Source organism: Ananas comosus, linkage group 1, assembly GCF_001540865.1.
Source record: "Ananas comosus cultivar F153 linkage group 1, ASM154086v1, whole genome shotgun sequence".
In the NCBI taxonomy this organism is placed as follows: Eukaryota; Viridiplantae; Streptophyta; class Magnoliopsida; order Poales; family Bromeliaceae; genus Ananas; species Ananas comosus.
In genome coordinates this window covers 9,308,484-9,330,174 of record NC_033621.1, presented here as the reverse complement: position 1 = coordinate 9,330,174, position 21,691 = coordinate 9,308,484, and the positions used below count along the sequence as shown (strand labels likewise).

Sequence of the window (21,691 nt, the reverse complement as noted above, 5' to 3'; positions counted from 1 at the left end):
TGAGGCTTGAATCCCTTTTTAATGGGTAGCCTATGCTCTACTATTTCTCGATTTAACCCTAGCATTTTTTTCATAACTCCAGGCGAAGCAGTCTTTGTACTCCTTTCAGCTCCTCCTGTTGATGAACCGAAAGCTTAGCACTAATGTAAGTCGGTCGCTTGTCTTAATCGGATCCTAAGTTCACCTCAATTAGTGGATCCTGTGTTTCCAATTTCTTTTCACCAACTTTAATAGGCGATTCTTCTAAGTTCAACTTGTTGGTTCGCCTGTTTGCTTCTCCGATATATCTTCATCGGCTTCTTCTGCCGGTTTCATCACCTCTTGTGAATCGATTTTAGCAGCCGATTTCATCATTTCATTATTGGCCTTTTCGGCCTTCTTGTTGCTCACCACCTCTTCGGCCTTTTGGGCCGAATTTATCATATAGCCGATCTTGTCGATCGGCTCTTCTGGCCAAAGCTCCACTAAAGCTTCGGTTCTTGGTCCTTTGCATTCCATTTTAACCATTTTGGTGGCTCCTCGGTTGCCACCAAAGCTCCTTCGTCTCTAGTGAGGATCAACTGGACCCCTTCTTCTGTAACTCTTACGAAGAAAATTTGATCCGGATCCGCGTCGGCCCAATTAATGTGGCCGACCTCCTCGGTGTTGATGTCTACCATTTGGGGCCGTCCTTCCGCCCGAATTTCTTCAACTTTCTCCCCAATCCACTGGAATAATTTCTCGTGGAGGGTGGAAGGCACGCACTCATTCGCGTGAATCCAGTCCCGCCCGAGTAGTAGGTTATACTGACTATCTGCTTCAACCACAAAGAATGCAGTTTGTAAAGTTTTGGAACCTATCGTGATCTCGGTTGTGAATAGGGCTGGCAAACGAGCGAGCCGGCTCGCGTTCGACTCGTGTTCGGCTCGATATTCGGCTCGCTCGAGCTCGACTCGAAATTAAATGAGCCGAGCTTGAACAAAATAAAAGGCTCGAAATTCATTTCAAGCCGAGCTTGAGTATTACTCGGCTCGTTCGAATTAGGCTCGAAAAGCTCGAAAGCTCGAAATATATATATATATATATATAATGTATTTTAATTATATATAGGCTTTAATTTAATTTGGGCCATTAATGTTGGCCCATAAAATAAACCCAACAAATACAACCGTGCAATTGAGCCCAACTCTAAATTTACATAACACACTCTCTCTTTCAGACTTTCACTGTTGCACATAACCCTAAAACATGATAATATTCAAATTTCCAAATCCCTAATTTTTTTTCCTCTCTCTCTCTCTCTCTGACCCTCACCCAGTCAGGCAGTCACCCTAGCTCACATTTCTTACAATTATTTTGTATTTTGAACTATTGAACATGTTGTATCAAATTATAGGTAATATTCTATAAAAATTAAACTATTGATTATATTATGTCGAGAATTTCAATCGGCTCGTTTAGAGCTCGAGCTCGGCTCGACTCGAAATTAGGCTCGCTCGAGTTCGGCTCGAATTAATTTCAAGCCGAGCTTGAGCCTAGATTTAGGCTCAAAATTAATTTCAAGCCGAATTTGAGCTGACATAAGCTCGCTCGAGCTCGGCTCGTTTCCACCCCTAGTTGTGAATACCCCTCGAGCTTGCTGACCGCTCGGTCATGATCGTGTCAGTGGGCTTCAACTCATCTTCATCCTTGCCCAACTTTTTGAAGAATGAAGTGGGCATGACATTGACCATTGCTCCGCCATCTACCATGACTCGACCTACCGGCCAACCTTCGATTAAGGCCCTAATGAATAATGGCCTCAAGAACCTCGTTTGCATAACCGATGGTTTCTCAAAAATCAATGCATCGATGGTTTAGTGTCTTCTAATTGTAATTGGGCCACAGTGAGCCCAAACTCTTCTTCTTCTATGAATTTCTCGTATTCTGTATGCTCTGCTCTAAAAGATTGAGGCAAAGTATACACCATGTTGACGTCGGCCAATCCCTCGTCAGCCGATTTTTCTTGGACTCTCTGCTTTTTCTCCTCAGACTCCTTGGCCGTCTCGGCTGAAGAGTTGCTTTCCATCCGAGCCTCTCTCTCCTTAGGAGGCCATCTTTCTCTTTTGATGATCGTTTCAAGGAAGGCTATTTTGTCTTCTAACTCCCTCCTTGTCATTTTTTCTTCATGTTCGGCCAATATTGGCCTTTCAATCTTTGATTTTAGCCACGGGGTAGGCGATGAACCGCCTACCTCATGATCATTTCGCATCGGGCAGAAATGGTGTGGGGGTTCATCAGGTCGTCTCCATACATTCAACCTTATCCCTTTTGCCTCATCATGTTGTTATCTCACCTCGGTTTGCATCCTTTGCTGCCGACGCTTTTGTGTTTTTGTTAACATCGGCCCCTGCCATCTGGCCGATGGTTTCACTTCTACTTCATGCCATTTATCTACCGGCACATTTGCCGGTACCTTCACTGTTCTCAAATAATTTTTTAGTATTTCTCTTCTTTCCCAGGGTCTCGGCAAGGGCTGAATGCCGAGCTCATTGACTAGTCTCCGACCAAGGAATTTTATGTCCCTCTCGGTCATTCCCTCGAATTCCGGTTCTGGTCACGGCTTGGCTTGATGCTGCCAGTGTGGCCGATACCCAGGGAACCTTGGCCTCGAGCCGAATGGTTTCTCCGGAAAACTCCATCGGCTCTGTCGTTTTCTCGTCGGTTGTGGTAGTAGTCATGCAGAACTTTCTGCATCAACAAATCCTTTTTATGTTGAACCGAATCGACTTCCGGTTCCGTTCCGTTGGAGGCTTCATCTGAGCCTTCCTCTTCTTGATCTTTACCATCAGGATTGTCATCCCATTCCTCGGGGAACGCATCAACTCATTCCACTCATTGCCACTTTTCTTGGCGTTGATGATAGCTTCCCAATCCTTCTTTGTCATTTCGGCCTTGCACCTTATGCAAAGCCGAAGGTTTTTTTTGGCATTTGCCACGTTATCTGCAGTCGCCTGGTCCGCAATCTCTTTTCCTTTAACATTCACCATGTTAACCTGAAAAGGAAACGAACTTTTGTCAATCTTATTGTTTTCATCTTCCTGGTCGGCTAGAATGAGCCGACCCCTTCTATTTCTTCTTGGATCTGCCTTTTCGCAGTCGTTTTTTCTTTTCCTTTCATAATCACCACGTTGACCTGTGATGGAAAATGGTTCTTATCAATTTTTCATATTTTTATTTTCATGGTCGGCAAAGATGAGCTGACCTTCGTTTATTTTTTTTTTTTGAATTTGCCTCTTGAAGGCAGTGCATTCATTTGTTTTGTGGCTCCATGAGTGGTGCTATTTGCAATATCTCCTACGTTTCAATTTTTCTACGGGAGGTATCGTTTGACCCTCTTGTAGTTGAATCCTTCCATCTTTTAACAACCGATCAAAGATAAGATCGGTTTTTGACACATCAAACGAATAAGTATACGCCGAAACCTGCGCTTTTGCTTCGCGTGATTTAGCGGGTTTTAACAAAGCGCACTTATATGGTTGACGGTTTTTCACCATCTCTGAGGCACATACTTCGGCTTCATTAGCCGAATCCTCATTCTCTTCAGACGAATTCAGTTCCTCATGAACCGAAGACTCCTCAAGGAAAGAGACATTTTTCTTCTTTCCCTTGTTCCATTCTCTATTTCGGCTCCATCTGGGCCGATCTTCATTGTTACCCTTTCGAAATTACTCATATTGAGCAACTCGAATTCCCAAATCGAAGAGATTTGGAAAAAACTTATCTTCAAAATGATCTTTAATTTTAAAATGCCAGCCGTTAAATGCCATTTTGGCAAATTCCGACTCTGGCATTCTCACAAAATAACGGGTCTGAGCCGTCTTGAATCGGTTCAGATATTCATCAACCGATTCGCCTGTTCTCTGTTTGAACTGGGCTAAATCGGCAACCAATAATTCCGGCTCAGTTCTATAGAATTGTTCATGAAATTTACCTTCTAATTCGTCTTAATCTCGGACAGAATTAGCCGGCAAACTTGTGTACCAAGTGAAAGCCGTCTTTGTTAATGATGTATTGAATAATCTTAACTTCAAAAATGGGTCTGCTGCGGCTTCTCGGCATTGTGCCGTGAACTATGCAACATGTTCGACCGTGTTCTCGGTCTCATCTCGAGAAAACTTATAAAATTTCAGCATCTTTCAATTTGCCGGATATGGATGTTCTGCGTCTATATTTGCAGAGTAGGGTGATCTAATTACAAGCCGCATTGCCGGCCTTGCTCCTACTCCGAATGTATTTCGGGTAGCTTCTTCAATTTGTGCATATATCTCATTATTAATCCCCAGCAAAGGGACTTGTGCTTGTGCTGGATTCGGTCCCTGTGGTAGAACAAGGTTTTGTACCACGGGGTTAACTCCTTGTGCAATCGGAGCCTGCCCCCTAGCCCCTACATTTTGGGGTTGGTATGCTGCTACTGGTGGAGGTGGTGGTAGCCCCCAGACTATCTCTAGCTGTTGACTGGCATTAATAACAGCCGGTCTATATTATGCCTGATATGGAGCCCCGTGGTATTGGGGCTGTCTATTTACCGGTGTTACGGGGTTTTGTAACACCGTTGCCATCGCAAGCGCCTGTAAGCCTGCTATCGGTTGCTCATTACGAGTTAATAATTGCCCTATTCGAGCAATATTCTCATTAGAGGCTGTGATTGCGGCCAACACTGCGTCTATCCGTGCAGTACTAGCATGGCTATTTTGGTCCAAAACTTGCAGGACCCGAGTCATTTGTCCAAGCGCCTGAGCCAAACTAGGCTCCTGTTTGTCAGGTTGACCACTGGTCTCACCCTCGGTAGGTAAGATTGCTTGGTGCTCTGCGGCATTCTCCGAATTACTGGGCTGTTCGCTCCCAGAATTTCTAGGAACGGCCCTATTACGTAGATTCATCGCGTTATCATCAGCCATAATTTATATAAAATATAAATTTACCTTAAAATGCGTCCCACCGGGTGTGCCAAAAATTATTGGTAGCCGAATTTTCCGACCCTTGACCCGGTCAAAGATCCTCCTTGGGAAGTGCATCGGGGTGAGGAACGGCTGTGGATAGTGACCCTCGAAGTTTGCGCCCTTCAACAGATCAAGCGATTCGGCTGACGAGGGATCGAGCCAGCCGGGTTCGAAAACCACTACTATCTGTTTGGTTCGGCTGAAATAAGCCGAATGTACAGAACATACCAGAAACTAAACCGGGAGAAGAACCGAATGGCTAAAGCAACACGAGACTTGGTCAGCTTGAAGAGCCGAAAAGACTTTCTATTGATTGACTGATGGAAAGTACAAGGATGGATATGTAGTTTACAACGGAGTGATGCTCGTGGGGCAGACAGACTCCAGGGTTCTACTTTAGAGAATTACTCCTAGAAAAAAGGCAGTAAAATTACAAGTAGACTACTCCTAGAAAATGCAGAAAATTGCGAGAAAATAAGGGTGGTTTTTTGTTCGCAGGGGAAAAGACTCATAGGTGGAATTATAGATTTTCCATATACATATAAGTGAAAATTTTCCTTAGTTGATTTTTACGTTATAAGAAACTTGATGCAATATTTTTCTTTGACTTCTTGCCGCACCTACTGTAATTGGTTGGTTTCTGCGCTATAAGCAACTCGAGGTATTGTTTTCCTCTTTCCTTATCATTATTTCGCATGTAGAAGAATTTATTTTGGGTTAACAGGATGAAAGAAAATTTACCAGGTTCCTTGAAGAAAAATCAAAATTCACTTCTAATGTGGATCAACCAAGCAGAAAGTGTCTTAGGTAATTCCACTACAACTGCATCAATTTAATAAGTTCTTTATAATTATTAACCAATTAAACTGATTTAGGTTTTTTACTATGTTAACTTCATAGGTTTGCAGAAGATGATTGCCAAGGCAATAGCAAGAGCGAACCCTGACAATATAATAAAATTATTCTGCTTATTACTTATGCATCTTTTTGAATTTTTGTAATTAATGAATGGATATCTATTTTGTTATGTTCTCAGACTTGACCTAATCTTTAATATTAGAAATATTTATACAAATAGTATTTTTTTACTTTTTATATTTTTTATTTATTGCGAATTGCCGCGAAGCGCGAGTCCTTAACTAGTATATAACAATTCACAAGATACATAGATCAATCAAACACATACATTTTCCACAGCATACAGTTAACCGTCCTTATCACAGAGAAATGCTCATCCATCTATTATTTGAAATCGTTTCCCACTCGAAAAATTTGTTTTGAAACACTAGATTCACAAAAGCCGAAAAAATCTTTTTGAAAATTGTTTCCTACATGAAAATTATTTATCTTTTGAAAGTAAGCTACCACAAGAAGTAGAAAATTATTTTCCATAAATTCACAATGTTTCCAAAGCAGCATTATTTAAAATTCCAAATCAAATTCATAACAAAAGTCCAAGCCAAATTGAACCACAATAATTCTAATTATTAACTGAAGGACAGGGGTAGGGTCTCGAACCAAATAATGCCACTACGTCGGGAGTTCTATCGCTCGCTAGCTACTGTGCCTTACGTACCGTCCCGACTCCCACCACCCAGATCACCTGAAAAGAAGAATGGGTGAGAAACCAATAAAGAGTATCCTAGTGGATACAGTAAGCCGATGAGGACAAGAGTACCCATTGTTAACAAAAAATATACTATAGAAGGATCTACATTAGCAATGTAAACTGAAAGTAAATAGAATACACATGCAACTACCGCTATTGTAAATGTAATACATCAACTAGACGAACAGTCCAAAAATGTCCAATCCAAACCGTTGTATCGGTCCAAGGAGCAAGTGCCATACTTGCTCCACCTAGTATATGACCCTAGTAGTAGGCCGCTGGGGTCACGGGTCGGAAGTCTGACCATTTTTCAGAGAAAGAACACCATTGCGATGCCAAACCACTGGTGTACATAAAATGCTCACGAACTGTGGTGACCAATGCAGTATGATCAATAGTCATCGGTTGGCGAATAACGGACAATCAAACCCCTCTAGGGTATATCGACCAATCATATTATTAACAACATGGATCTCACAAGGACCGACCACTCAGATCAATAATCGATATACGATCATGCATAAGTATAGAAAATCTATTGCTCCAGTTCTAGATCATAATTGTCACGTCTCGGGCCCTTTTGGAAAGCTAATTTTTGAAAAATCCATTCAATTTGAAAACAGAGTTGCGAAAAAACGTATAGATTTTTTTTTTATTTTTATTTTATAAACCTTGCCTGAGACGTGCACAGACCCGCCACACGCGCAAGGCATTCTCTGTTCATGCGGACAGAGTTTTCCTTGTACATGTACAGCGTAAAAGCACAAATACAGAACCATAATCAATTAGAACAAGATAGTTCAATTATACAACTACTAATCAATCAAATACCAAAATTCAGAATCAAATAGTCCACTACAGGTGGAAAACCCAAAAGTAACTAAACTCCAAATACAAATTATATTACATAACTATAACCAGATCATAAGGTACTGCGATAAGAAAAATCTAAAACTATAAATTAAGATCCATGGCATGAGCTATCTAGGTGCTAACTAACCGCGTCCTTCCACCGCGCCTCGACCGCACTGTGAGCAACACCTGTAAAAATAGTGGGGTGAGAAACGTATAAATATATTTTTCAGTGAGGGCAACCAGCCGACGAGGGAAAGCCGCACGCACTGGCAAACAAAGAAGTAAGATAAACAAGTAAGGGCGGAAATATAATAGTCAACAATAGTAAGTGAAAAAGTGCAAAACCATAGAGTGGTATTTGAAGTTTACCCTAAATTTTTTTAGGAAGTCTCCTTTTATATATTTTTTGGTTAATTAATGAACTTAAAATAGAGTAGATTTTTAATTAATTAATAATTTTAAAATAGAGTGGACGTAAAATATACAATCTACTCTATTTTAGGGTGTACTAGTGGAGGTCCCGCGCTTCGTGGCGGATCGATAGTATTCTAATCAATAAACATATATAATTATTAAAATTTTAAAATTAAAAATTTATAATTCTTTTTAAAGAAAAAGAGATAATTTTTTTAAAATAGAAATTTGATTATAAATTTTACTTTATACAATTATGCCCAACTTTTTGAAAACTCTTTTATTAAATTTTTTAATAATTTTTTATTATTCGAAGAGAAATTGATATTTTTTTAAAAAATAATTACAAAAAAATATAAATTTTGTATTAATTGTATTATATAATTACATGAAAAATATTTAAAAAATTAAAATTATATTTAAATATTTTTTTTCAAAAAAATAATTTTTTTAAAAAAATCCAACGACTCAAAGGCCATTGGCCCACGCCCCAAGGGACTGCCATGACCCTTGGGCGTTGGGATTTAGGGGAGAGAGAGAGGCATGCTTCAAGTTGGGCCCAATCACTATTATAGGCTTATAGGATACAGCCTTATAGGCCTATGCGCCATTTTGATATTTGGGCCGTACTGGCCCGGCAGGTACGGCCCATTCCTGCCGTACCGCGCTAGGCCACGGGCCGGCCTCTTGGCTCGGCACGGCCCAGGCTCGAGACCGGCCAGCCCGACGGGCCTTAGAGTGTCGGCTGAGCACGATCCAGAGAGCCGGGTCGGCTTGGCCCGGCACGGATGCTACAGTAGTCTTGCCGGGCCAAGGCCGGGACCGGAGTCGTTCCGGGCCGGTTAAACCGGACAGCCCGTTTTACAGCCCTAGACTAATAGAAATGTAGAATTGCCTTTACTTGTTTCATGAAAACGGCCATTTTTGCGCCCGGCGGTTTAACCGGACCGGATTGGTGGCCGCAAGGCACGTCCTCCGTCGGACTAACCATCTCTACCTCCTCCTCAGAATTCCAATGACCTTCCGCCGCCTGCTCTCCACTTCCACCACCACCACCACCACCACCACTTCGCTCCTTGTCGTCGTCGTCGTCGTCGTCGTCGTCGTCGTCGTCGCTCTATTTGTCACCGAGCATCTTCATCATCGCCGCCATTATCGCCTTCGTCATCCTCGCCTCCGCCTCCATACACCTCCTCCTCCGCTGCCTCTCCCGCCGCTCCCATTCCCATCCCTCCTCATCCTACTACTCCTCCCGCGTCGCCCACCGCCTCTCCTCCTCCTCCTCCTCCTCCTCCTCCTCCGACGACGGCGACTCCGCGGCGGCGGCGGCGAACTCGGATCGGGAGAAGGAGGCAGCGGCGGCGGCGGCGGCGGCGCTGATATCGTCGCTGCCGCTGTTCACCCTGGGGTCGTCCCTGGCGGCCCCGCCCAAGTCAANCCTCCTCCGCCGCATGCCCGCCCACTTCGCCTGCCGCCCCGACACCCCCGCCTTCAACGCCGTCCTCTCCCTCCTCGCCGACGCCCGCCGCGGCCCCGCCGCCGCCGCCCTCCTCGACGACATGGCCCCCCTCGGCGCCCGCCCCAACCTCGCCTCCTTCGTCGCCGCCGCCCGCGCCCTCTGCGCCGCCGGCGACCTCCCCGCCGCCCTCGCCCTCCTCCCCCGCTTGCGCGCCCACGGCTGCGCCCCCACCGTCGTCCTCTACACCGCCATGCTCGACGGCCTCTGCGCCTCCGGCGACCCTGATGGGGCCGCGAAGCTCCTCGCCCAAATGGAGCAGCAGGACGAGGGCCTGCCCTCCTCCGTGTGCGCGCCGAACGTCGTGACCTACACCTGTTTGATCAAATGCCTCTGTGAAAACAACCGCTTACAAGAAGCACTAGCTCTGTTAGACCGAATGGGGAAGTGCGGCGTCCTCCCCAACCAAGTCCTCATCCGCACCCTCCTCAACGGCCTCTGCGCCGGGGGACGCGTCGATGGCGCGTACGACCTCATCAAGAATGTGGTTGGCGCCGGGACCATTTCCAGCGACAGCTGCTACAGCCTGCTTGTGACCTGTTTGATAAAAATCCACAGCCTCGACGAGGCCGAGGGGCTTCTGAGAAAGATGATAGAGAAGGGTATAAAGCCGAGCGGGTTGGCTTTTAATTCGCTTGTAAGAGAGCTATGCAGGAAGGGGAGGATATTGGATGGGTATAGTTGGGTAGAAGTGGTGGAGGAGAATGGATCGGCGGATTCAGATGTGTATTCTATGCTGCTGAAGAGGTTGTGTGAAGAGGGCTACGTGAATGAAGGTACGATGTTGGGAAGAAAAATTGTTGAGAGGAATATTCACGTCGAAGCTGATTGTGTTGAGCATGCTGTCGAGGTGTTGAGGAAGGTTGGAGAGGAGGAATTGGCTTCAAATATTCTGGAGTTAACAGAGCTTCAGGTGGTTCAGTTTTGATTTTGTTGGAGGAGATTTGAGATCTAATTAACTTGCTGCTGCAGGTATGGTTGTATATTTTCAGCAGAGGTCCTCAATTTTTAGCGAAGTTTGAGTTTGGCTACTGTTACAACTTAAAAGTAGGGTTCCTGACCTTCTGTTTAATCTTATCCGATTCGACAGAAACATTCACTTAGTCATTGTTTGATTGCCACATAAAGAACTTCCGGTCTTCTCATACTACAGTAGGGTAGGCATGTCGATCCATGTTACTCAAGGAACCTGAGGAAAACGATAATATTGCAACGGAATACAAAGGTTACGTGTCTAATTTCAATAGTTGAAAGGTTCAGAAGCAAATCGGAACCTTCAAAAAAAGATTGGGGAGTCATTGTGGAAGTTATGTGGTGTGGCATGTCAAGTCAATCAATTTTAGTTGACATGCCTTTTCGTCTCTTCGCTGATTTTACTTTAGTGAGGAACTAGTGCTAATTTATGAAGAGATGATGTCTAGGTTTTAAGAGTTGTACTGCAATATCTGTATAGTTCCTTGTATGCTTATTACTTGTAAGCTGATTTATTCCAAATTGATGGAATAAGGCCAAGACAATAATGATAGCGATACTTTGCTTACTTTTTCTTTCTTCTCCTTGCTACTTGGACATGGCAAACCTTATTAGAGAATTACTGCAATTATGAAATGTCATTTTAGCTTATGAGCATCTGGTAAGAAGAATATAGGAATCAAATCCAATTATCATTTACAAAGCCCACAATTGGATCGTGTTATGAGAATCATTGTTCTGTCTCTTGCTTGCTTAGGTACAATTTACCTTTACAATTGCCTGTTATTATTATACATTGTTAAAGTTTGGTTGAAGCATGTCTCAATTTTTTGCTTTTAGATCTATAATTTAGATTGCAAATTAAATAGATATTCACATGTAGAAACCATTTTATGTGCCAATCATTCTTGTGAAGTTTTGGATCTGAACTTGATAGGTTTTCAAAATTTTGAACCTATTTGACAAGAGAGTAAAATGCAAGTTTGAAATTAAAGCAGTTTTAAATGAAGGGTGAGACAATGTTTATTCATCATTAATATACGCCGATACCATCATAATGACCAGAATTTCTGTAAATTTGTTTATACTCATATCCTTATAGCTTCTCACCCGCTAGTACTTGTAGAAGTTTGACAATTTAAGTTTTTAAGGTTTTAATGCTTCAGTAGTAGAGATATGTGAGATATATAAGTTGCAATCGATATTCAATTTAAGTTGAAATCTGGTGCTAAACATGCTCATAGTAAACATACTCATAATATAATTACAACATTTATGAGAAAGCGGTGGGTAAATGAATTTGGGGTTTTGAATAGACCAAAAAGTGACAATTTCTTTCATCACCGGTAAATATTAAGAAAAAAGGAAGGTGAAGAGGATATTTCTCATAATAATATTGCACATCATAATATTACATGATAGTTTGGGTGATTTCTTCGATGATTTGTATAATCTATTACTGCACTCTTCAGTGAAAGAGTTAATATCTGATCAAACATCGACTATAGTAGTTACAGGTGAGCGTGTTGGACATTCACGATATAGAGATATTCAGGAAAATAATTGAAGTTACTGTGTTAATCATAGTTAAGAACTAAATGATGTAGGCCTGAACCCAACTCAAAAGCTTAACCTAATATGTGGATGCAACACTCACATTATACACAAGGCAGAATTCATTTTTCTATCAAATATGGGACTATTATTTTTTACAAGTTAGTGGAAAACAAGGATAAGGTGTAAGTTACCAAACTGTATAACAGAATAGTTATTGGATGTTTGAAGGTCTTCGAGGAAGGAAGAAAAACACTAAAAAAGCTTGAAATTAAAACATCTAAATTTTGATAGTAACTAATCCTAAGTTATGGAATGGCTAGCTGTTATGTTGAACCCGCTTTGGAGGAGGGGCAAGCAGGTCAGTGGAAAGTGCATCTGGGAAATTGTGCAGAAATACCTTCTCGATAGTGTTGGGGATTTCTTACTAAGGCGATTTTTTTCTTTTAGAATTCATCGCTTTACTTAGTAGAAGCATTTTTGTGTTAATGCTTGTATATGGTATCATCTGTTTTTTGTATTTGTTGACCAGCAGCAGAGGGCCATATACATGGAGATCCATTACATTTAGCTCTCACCTCTTTTGCATTAACCTAGCATAATTAATTTTTCAATTCGATTACTTGAACTATTAGTCTGCATTATTATTCTAGATATGCTATGCTATTTTTTTTATTGCACTGCCTACCTTCTTTATAAGGTGAAAAATAGAGTTCTTATCTCAACTGTAGATCACTTTGAATTGAATATCTGAATTTTAAAATATTTGATTTTATGGCCTAGCATTGAATTTTAATTGTAGCTATTTTCTTGAGATCTTCTTGCTATTGATCTCTAATGCTTTGAATCTTACAAATATATTTGCATACTGATTAGAGATAATGGAGGGATAAAGAAGGATGTCAAGAATAGATGCAGGAATTTTATCAAGAATTATAATGTTGCTATGATTATTCTGCTTGAAACCCATGTTTCAGGAATTAGATCTGAATCGATTGCTCGTGCAATGGGTAGAAATTGGCGCTTTCAATCAATTGATGCGGTGGGTCGTTCGGGAGGCATACTTATGGCCTGGAGGGATGATGCGGGTTTGGTAACCTGCATTCAAAGGAGCAGACAAGCTTTACATGCTATCATTACCATTGACAATGGCCCTACATGGGTGTTGTCTTCGGTTTATAGTAGTGTAAAGCTATCAGAACAACGTAAGCTATGGAAAGAGTTGGAGAAAATAGGGGGATTAAACCTCCCTTGGCTCACTTGCGGCGACTTCAATGCCATATGCTCTCCAGATGATAAATTAGGTGGTAAACCCTTCTCTTTTTCTCCCAAAAATAGAGCTTTTAGTGAATTTATTTCAACTTCTGGTATTATCGACTTGGGTTTTGAAGGCCCTGCTTTCACTTGGTGCAACAATCAAGATATAAGGAGTCGGGTTTGGGTCAGACTTGATAGAGCTTTTGCTAATCCTGACTGGATATCTCTTTTCCCTGGTGTCAGAGTCAAACACCTTGTCAGAGCTGCCTCTGACCATGCCCCTTTACTCATCATGGTGAAGGAGGNTATATATATATATATATATATATATATATATATATATATATATAGTAGGGCTACTATACTCTTATGAGTATTGGGCCTTTCGTACTCATAAGTTGTTTTCAATGATGGGGCTTCCGAATCGACGATCCACTCCGTTAAATATGATCTAGAGTATTTGAAACTTCTAAAAAATAAATTTCGTAATTTTTCGAAATCATAATAAAGTCTATCAAACGGGCATAAAATGAACGGTCGAAATCGAACGACGTCCTAAAAATGGATGATCGGATCCTTCAATTTAAGATCGGAGTTATTGATCTTTATCTAGATAGTGAATAGAATTTTCTATCAAAAATTCAACTTATTCCAATTCTTTTACACCGTTAAACTAACAAGTATCCCATACCGGCCGTTAAAAATTGTCAATTTTGTGAGCTTTCGATCGTAAGGTAAATGATGTCGAAAAATTATGAAATTTGTTTTCTAGAAGTTTTAAATGCTCTAGATAATGTTTAACGATATGATCGTCGATTCGGAAGCTCTTTCATCGAAAACGACTTATGAGTATAAGGGCGATCATACTCATAAGAGTATAGTAGCTGGACTCCATACCGTTAAACGTTATCTAGAGTATTTAAAACTTCCAGAAATCAAATTTCATAATTTTTCGGCATCATTTACTTTATGATCAAAAGCTCACAAAATCGACAATTTTTAACGGCCGGTATGGGATATTTGTTAGTTTAACGGTGTAAAAAAATTGGAATAGGTTGAATTTTTGATAGAAAATTCTATTCACTACCTAGATAAAGATCAATAACTCCAATCTTAAATTGAAGGATCCGATCATCCATTTTTAGGACATCGTTCGATTTTGACCGTTCATTTTATGCCCGTTTGATGGACTTTATTATGATTTCAAAAAATTACGAAATTTATTTTTTAGAAGTTCCAAATACTATAGATCATATTTAACGGTGTGGATCGTCGATTTGAAAGCTCGATCATTGGAAACAACTTATGAGTACGATGGGCTCTATACTCATAAGAGTATAGTAGCCCTACTCTATATATATATATGAATAGGGCTACTATACTCTTATGAGTATAGAGCCCTTCGTACTCATAAGTTGTTTTCGATGTTGGGGCTTCCGAATCGACAATTCACACCGTTAAACATGATCTAGAGTATTTGAAACTTCTAGAAAATAAATTTCGTAATTTTTCGAAATCATTATAAAGTCCATCAAGCGGATATAAAATGAACGGTCAAAATCGAACGACGTCCTAAAAATGGATAATCGGATCATTCAATTTAAGATCGGGGTTATTGATCTTTATCTAGGTAATGAATATAATTTTCTATCAAAAATTCAAGCTATTCTGATTCTTTTACACCGTTAAACTAGCAAGTATCACATACCGGCCGTTAAAAATTGTCAATTTTATGAGCTATTGATCGTAAGGTAAATGATATCGAAAAATTATAAACTTTGATTTCTAGAAGTTTTAAATTATCTAGATAATATTTAACGGTCTGGATCGTCGATTCGGAAGCTTTATCATCGCAAACAACTTATGAGTACGAATGCGATTGTTTATAAGAATACAGTAGCCAGACTCTTCTCTCTCTCTCTCTCTCTCTCTCTCTCTCTCTATATATATATATATATATACTTTTTCCTTATAAAATGACCATTTCACTTCTTTTGTAAAATGACACACTTATTTTGGACCCATAATTTTATACATGGTATTAAGTGAAGAACAAGAAGTTGGTGAATTTGGAAACCATTATATCGCCACTAGGTGAGTGAGATTTATTTTTATTACTTTTTCTAACACTATTTTTTGACTCGTAAATTGTTCATAATTGTTAGATTTCAGTTTAGATTTGAATTTATCTAAATCAGAGACAAATCCTAATTAAATTAGGATAAGATGGATATTAGATATGTTATAAATAGAGTTTAATTAGAAGTCTAATTAGATTAGAATTCTAATCAAACTCTATGTTTGAAGCTATGCATTATAAATTGCAACCAAGTTAATGAAGCCGGTTGGTGCTGAAAAAAAAAGGCAATGCTGTAATCACAAATAGACAAAATTAAGCCCAGGTTGCTTGTCCGGTGAGAGATAGCTGGCAATGGAGTTCCGGCGACCCATATTTTGGCTTCTCTTTTTGGCCGCTTGTCACATAGCATGTTGCGTGTATTTGATGCTTTGTAATTTTCAGAGAAAGATCATCTTTGTACTCCACCTTTGACATTAATAAAAGTCTTTGCTCCGTCTTCACCCGTGGACGTAAGTTGGTGGCCGAACCACGTAATCTTGGTGTGCTCTTTCCTTTTCGTTTCCTGCATTATTTTTCTTTGGGTCTATTTTTTTGCCGTTTCGATTTTAATAGCAATCAACCGTTCCTTCACTACATAAGTAGGGATTCCTACAAAAGTCTTTTTTCATGTAAGCATGAAAATGTGATCATGTGGTATGCCTCATTGTGCTCTTTCAATTTTGTGATGTCTTGTATATTAAGTGAGGCGTTAAATCATACAAGTGAGGTAACTTTTCTACTCATATTTTATGTTTTGCGTTAACTTCTTTTACTATGACAGGTTCCCATTTTATGAAGGATGGAGAGCCTTTTATCTTGACTGTTGGGAAGCGAACAAATATATACGGAATGATCTCTTTCTAATTATGTTCCTGCTCATCAGCTTGTTAGTTGTTTGCAGTTCGGTGTTCGTAATTATAAATTTTTGCTTCATCTGCTTGTTCATTTTGTCTTAATATTGCATTTGCTCTATAATTTTCCATGCAGTTCCCTTTTTTTTTTTGTTTTTTGTTTTTAACTGTTCTTCATCTTCAACTTTTCCGCCTTTCTTCTTCTCTTTGTATTGTATTATACGCTGAGGCCTCACTAATGAGTACAGGCAAGATGTTTGCAAAAATGTCTGAATGCTTGCCGTACATGTTGCCGCTGTTGTTTTTCTTCCCAGATGAATATCAGCAATTGCAATCTCTTGCGTCAAACTCCCTCCCTCCGCTTCTGTATTAGGCAATGATGATTCAAGAGACTATTGTTTGGGAGGACTGATGTTGGTTATTAGCTTACTAGGAAATATCTGATTATGGCCTTTTTATTATATTTTATCTATTTAGAGATCCGTATGCAGAGCTTCAAATGGCACAGCAGCATGGATTACCTCAATGGCAACTACTGCAATCTTTGATTCTTCAGTCTAATTTAATTTTGATGAGAAGAGAAAAGAGGAATGCGTCTCTTTGCTTCATCAATTAATAACAAATCTGTTTGAGCCTTTTATCACCTTATTCTTATCTCCTTATCTTTATCAATTAATATCAGCAATTGATGTGCTGTAACTTTTTTAAGAATTATTTTGTTGCCGTCTATACTTTTAGTCAAAATTCTTTGCCCTTCGACCACATTAGAAATTTGCTTTATGCAAATTAAGGTAAAGGTCTTCCACAAATTTTCATTTTCTCCTACAATTTTAGTTGTCTGGTTTTTGGATGCCAACATATTTAGTTTTCTTAGTTAAATCGAGGATGGAATTTTGGGCAAAGAAACACCATAATATGATTGTTCTTTGAAATTTAACGTGACAAGGTACGCATAGTTCATATCATTTATGATATTTATGCTTTGTTTTTTAATAATGCAGAGTTCATGTTTGATTTGATTGCTTGGGCTTTTTGATGCAGGTACCATCACTTCTAAAGTTGATTGGGTGTCAAAAGACTACCGTCGGTAGCTTACAAGATAAGAAATTACTGTTTGCCTGGCTGAGGTAACGTCTTATCATTTTCTTGATGATAATTCTTAATAATTAACTTCTAACTCGGCAGCTAAGGTTCTTGCCTTTCTGACAACTAGCTGTCTGTAGAAATTTTTTGATTCATCAGTCGGACTATAGGCAAGGTGGTGGAAATAATTAATTTCTTTTTGCTCTGATTTTTTACTTCTTTCCCCCCTAATGCTTTGATGTTTTTTCCTTGCTGTTTATTGTTGTGGTGTTTTTTTGTTTTTTTGTTTTTTTTTCCTTTTTTTTGCTGGAGTCCCAAACTGGGACTGGCAGGAATGGAAATGGTAGAAACCTAAACGGAGTGGATTCGCATTGATTGGCAAAGTGGCACTCCGAAAGCATTGCATTTAATGGATAAAGAGACAATAGGTTCTAAATGTTCTAAAGGCTCTATTATAGGTTCTAAAGTTTGCCGGTTCATCAGATTCATTGGTTTATAAATAACTCTCTCGGTATTGTGGAGGCTGTGATGTTGGGGCTTCTTTATAGTGAAGGTTGGAATATCTAAAAAATGATGATTAGTCTAAGGCACCTTGACTACCTGGGCCTTTTTCTTTTTGCTTAATCTTTCCCTCTGATAAATTGCCTCTTTGCTAGAATTTTTCAAAAACGATAATTGCTCTACTAAGGCATGGCGTGTTGGCCATTTTTCTGGTAATCCTCGCAGCCTGTGTACTTCGGAAATTGTTAGTAGCTTTCTTTTTCACGCTGTAGAATATTGGATATTTTTTCTATTGAATTGGGTAAATAATTATGTAGTTTTGAGAAGCCACACTGAGTTGATTTTTTTTTTGCTCTGATTTTTGACTTTTTTTGCCATTGTTGGTCTACTGTTTTTTACCTGCTCTAACTGTTCTTGCCTAATATTTTACTATCTATTTGTAGTTACATTCGGTAATGGGTGTGCAGTCTATGGCACTTGCTCTCCTATTTTCAATTAAATGCTTAGTTTTCATAGTGGATTTTTTCTTACTCTGTACTGATAGAGATGATTAAGATTATTATTGTATTTGTTTTGTTTTTTGATGCTTCTTGATCTGCAGCGGTGCACTTTGTGCAAATTACTATGTATATATTCTTCTATTGGCTGTGATTAAATTGCTCTTTAGACAATCTGACATTTTATGTTGACTCAAATCAAGGAATTGGCTAATCTGTTTAGTTCTATACGTACGGCTAGCAGCATTCGGATGGCTTGCTTTGCTGCCATTTCCCAAGTATATGAGCATGGCTGACCTAAAAGAATTTTTTTTTTCTCCAATTGTCTGCAGATGTTCTAGTTAGATTTGTATAGTTTTTTTTTTTTGGCTGTGATGATCTTGCTCTCGATCTATCTGATCTTTTACACTATATATCGCCTGTATATATTTGCATTGCTTTTTGTTTTTTTTTTTTTACTTCAGACTATTACTGTTTGCTTTCTGCTGTCTTTTAGCTCTTCTATTTTTGCTCATGCATTTGCAATCTTACAATTTACTTTTGTTTCGTTTATGGGCTTATAATTTACTAAACTCTTTGGCTGCCTAATTTTTTTTTTAGTTACAATTTTTTTTCCTTTCATATTTTAATAAATCATTTTGATTTAGTAAATGTGTAAACTTTCTCGGCATTCTGTTTATTTTCATGCGACAACATTTCTTCATAGGTTTAATTAAAAATCTTGGATAGTACTCGAATATATTGTTTTAACCTATCAGCAATAGTGTCTTGACTGATTGCTAAATACCAAAAATTTTTTAAAAAATGGATTTACATATATTGATTTTGTTTTATTATAAAAATATCTTGTTATTTGCTTTATAAATAAAAATATTTTGTTACTTATTAATTATTGTAAAGAAAGTAAAAGAGCCCGTTGCATAGCACGGTTCCTTAACTAGTACACTTTAAAGACAGCACACACTAATTGGGGATTAGTTCTTTTAAAATCAAAATCTAATTTAACAATATTAATTTACAACAACTAAAGAAACTACGAAAAAAACATAATTTTAAAAAATTATTATAGTATAAAAATCAGTAGTAAAAAAATAATTACTGTTTGCCTTGTAAGAAAACAGTGTCTACTTTCTTATCCACAAATTTTTTGTGACGTGCATTGCACAGCTACTATACTAGTTAGTGTGTATATATATATATATATATATATATATATATATATAGAGAGAGAGAGAGAGAGAGAGAGAGAGAGAGAGAGAGAGTGAGGTTGTATGCTATCGGAAGCACGGAGCCTTCCGTGCTTCCAGCTCGTTTTCAATGTTGCGACTTTCGAATCGTCGATCGGCTCCGTTAAACTTGATTTAGAGTATTTAAAGTACCTAGAAAATAAATTTTATGATTTACGATATCATTTGCCTAGTGAACGAAGGGGCTCAAAATCAACGGCTGAAAATAAAAATCTTACAAAATATAATAATATGACATTAAAATTTTAAATCAAAGATATTGATCTTGTTTTATATAGTATAAAGAATTTTCTATCAAAATTTCACATGATTTGGATATTTCTACACCGTTAAACTTGTAAATGGCTCACTACGGCCATTGAAATTTGTTGATTTTGAGCCCATTCGATCACTAGGCAAATGATATCGAAAAATAATAAAATTTATTTTCTATGTACTCCAAATACTCTAAATCAAGTTTAACGGAGCCGATCGACGATTCGAAAGTCGCAACATCGAAAACGAGCTGAAAGCACGGAAGGCTCCGTGCTTCCGATAGCATAGTAGCCTCACTCTATATATATATATATATAGAGAGAGAGAGAGAGAGAGAGAGAGAGAGAGAGAGAGAGAGAGGGGAGAGGCCGGTATGCTTTTGAAAATAGGGAATCTTTCGTACTTTAAAGTCGTTTTTGATATTGGGATTTTTGAATTGACGATCGGTTTTATTAAACTTAATCTAGAGTATTTGAAGTACCTAAAAAATAATTATACAATTTTTTGATATTATTTGGCTAGTGATCAAAAGAACTCAAAATCAATGGCTAAAACTAAAAATATTACAAAATATGTTGATATTACATTAAAATTTTAGATCAAAAATATTGATCTTATTTTATATAAGTATAAAGAATTTTCTATCAAAATTTTACATGATTTAGATATTTCTATATCGTTAAATTTGCAAACAGATCACCATGACTATTAAAATTATTGATTTTGATGTCCTTCAATCACTAGAAAAATAATATCGAAAAATTACAAAATTTATTTTCTAGATATTTCAAATATTTTAGATCAAATCTAACGAAACTGTTGTCGATTCAAAAGTCCCAACATCGAAAATGACTTAAAAGCACGGAGGGCTCTATGCTTCCAGAAGCATACCGGCCTCACCCTCTCTCTCTCTCTCTCTCTCTCTCTCTCTCTCTCTCTCTCTATATATATATATATATATAGAGCAGGACTGCTTTGCTTTTAGGAGCGTGGAGGCCTCCATGCTCCTGAGCCGTTTTTTATGGTAAAATTTTCGAATCGACGATCGGCTCCGCTAGACTTGATCTAGCGTATTTGAAATTTCTAGAAAATATTTTTTGCGATTTTTTGATATTATTTACCTAGCGATCAAAGGGGTTTAAAATTAACAATATTTAATGGTTGATGTATACCATTTGCAAGTTTAACGATATAGAAGTATTCAAGTCATATGAAATTTTGATAGAAAATTCTTTATACTATTTACAACAAGATTAATATTTCTGATAAAAAATTTTAATGCTATATCACCGTCTTTTATAGGATTTTATTTTTAGTCGTCAATGTTAAATCCTTTTGATTGCTAGGTAATGATATTAGAAAATCGCAAAAATTATTTTCTAGAAACTTCAAATATACTAAATCAAGTCCAATGGAGCCGATCGTCAATTCGAAAGTCCCACCATCAAAAACGACTCAGAAGCACGGAGACCTCCGTGCTCCTAAGAGCATAGCAGTCCTGCAATATATATATATATATATATATATATATATATAGAGAGAGAGAGAGAGAGAGAGAGAGNTCTCTCTCCTCTCTCTCTCTCTCTCTCTCTCTCTCTCTCTATATATATATATATATATATATATATATATATATATATATATATATATAGAGCAGGACTGCTTTGCTTTTAGGAGCGCGGAGGCCTCCATACTCCTGAGCCGTTTTCGATGGTAGAATTTCCGAATCGACGATCGGCTCCGCTAAACTTGATCTAGTGTATTTAAAATTTCTAGAAAATATTTTTTGCGATTTTTTGATATTATTTACCTAGCAATCAAAGGGGTTTAAAATTAACAATATTTAATGGTTGATATATACCGTTTGCAAGTTTAACGATGTAGAAGTATTCAAATCATATGAAATTTTGATAGAAAATTCTTTATACTATTTACAACAAGATCAATATTTCTGATCGAAATTTTTAATGCTATATCACCGTCTTTTATAGGATTTTATT

General features: G+C 38.4%; 1 protein-coding gene across 4 annotated transcripts; it reads left to right on the top strand.

The window, feature by feature from the left end:
* LOC109718666 (pentatricopeptide repeat-containing protein At5g47360) lies at positions 9,284 to 18,018 on the top strand. 4 transcript variants are annotated; one of them, XM_020245022.1, is made up of 2 exons: positions 9,284 to 10,327; positions 17,150 to 18,018. In XM_020245022.1, the coding sequence occupies exon 1, from the start codon at positions 9,291 to 9,293 to the stop codon at positions 10,281 to 10,283; it is 993 nt and encodes a 330-aa protein (XP_020100611.1). In that variant the 5' UTR covers positions 9,284 to 9,290; the 3' UTR covers positions 10,284 to 10,327; positions 17,150 to 18,018. The 4 variants fall into 4 exon arrangements, with proteins under 4 accessions (XP_020100611.1, XP_020100597.1, XP_020100620.1 ...); XM_020245008.1 differs by having other exon boundaries at positions 16,039 to 18,018; XM_020245031.1 differs by lacking the exon at positions 17,150 to 18,018 and adding an exon at positions 12,859 to 13,348.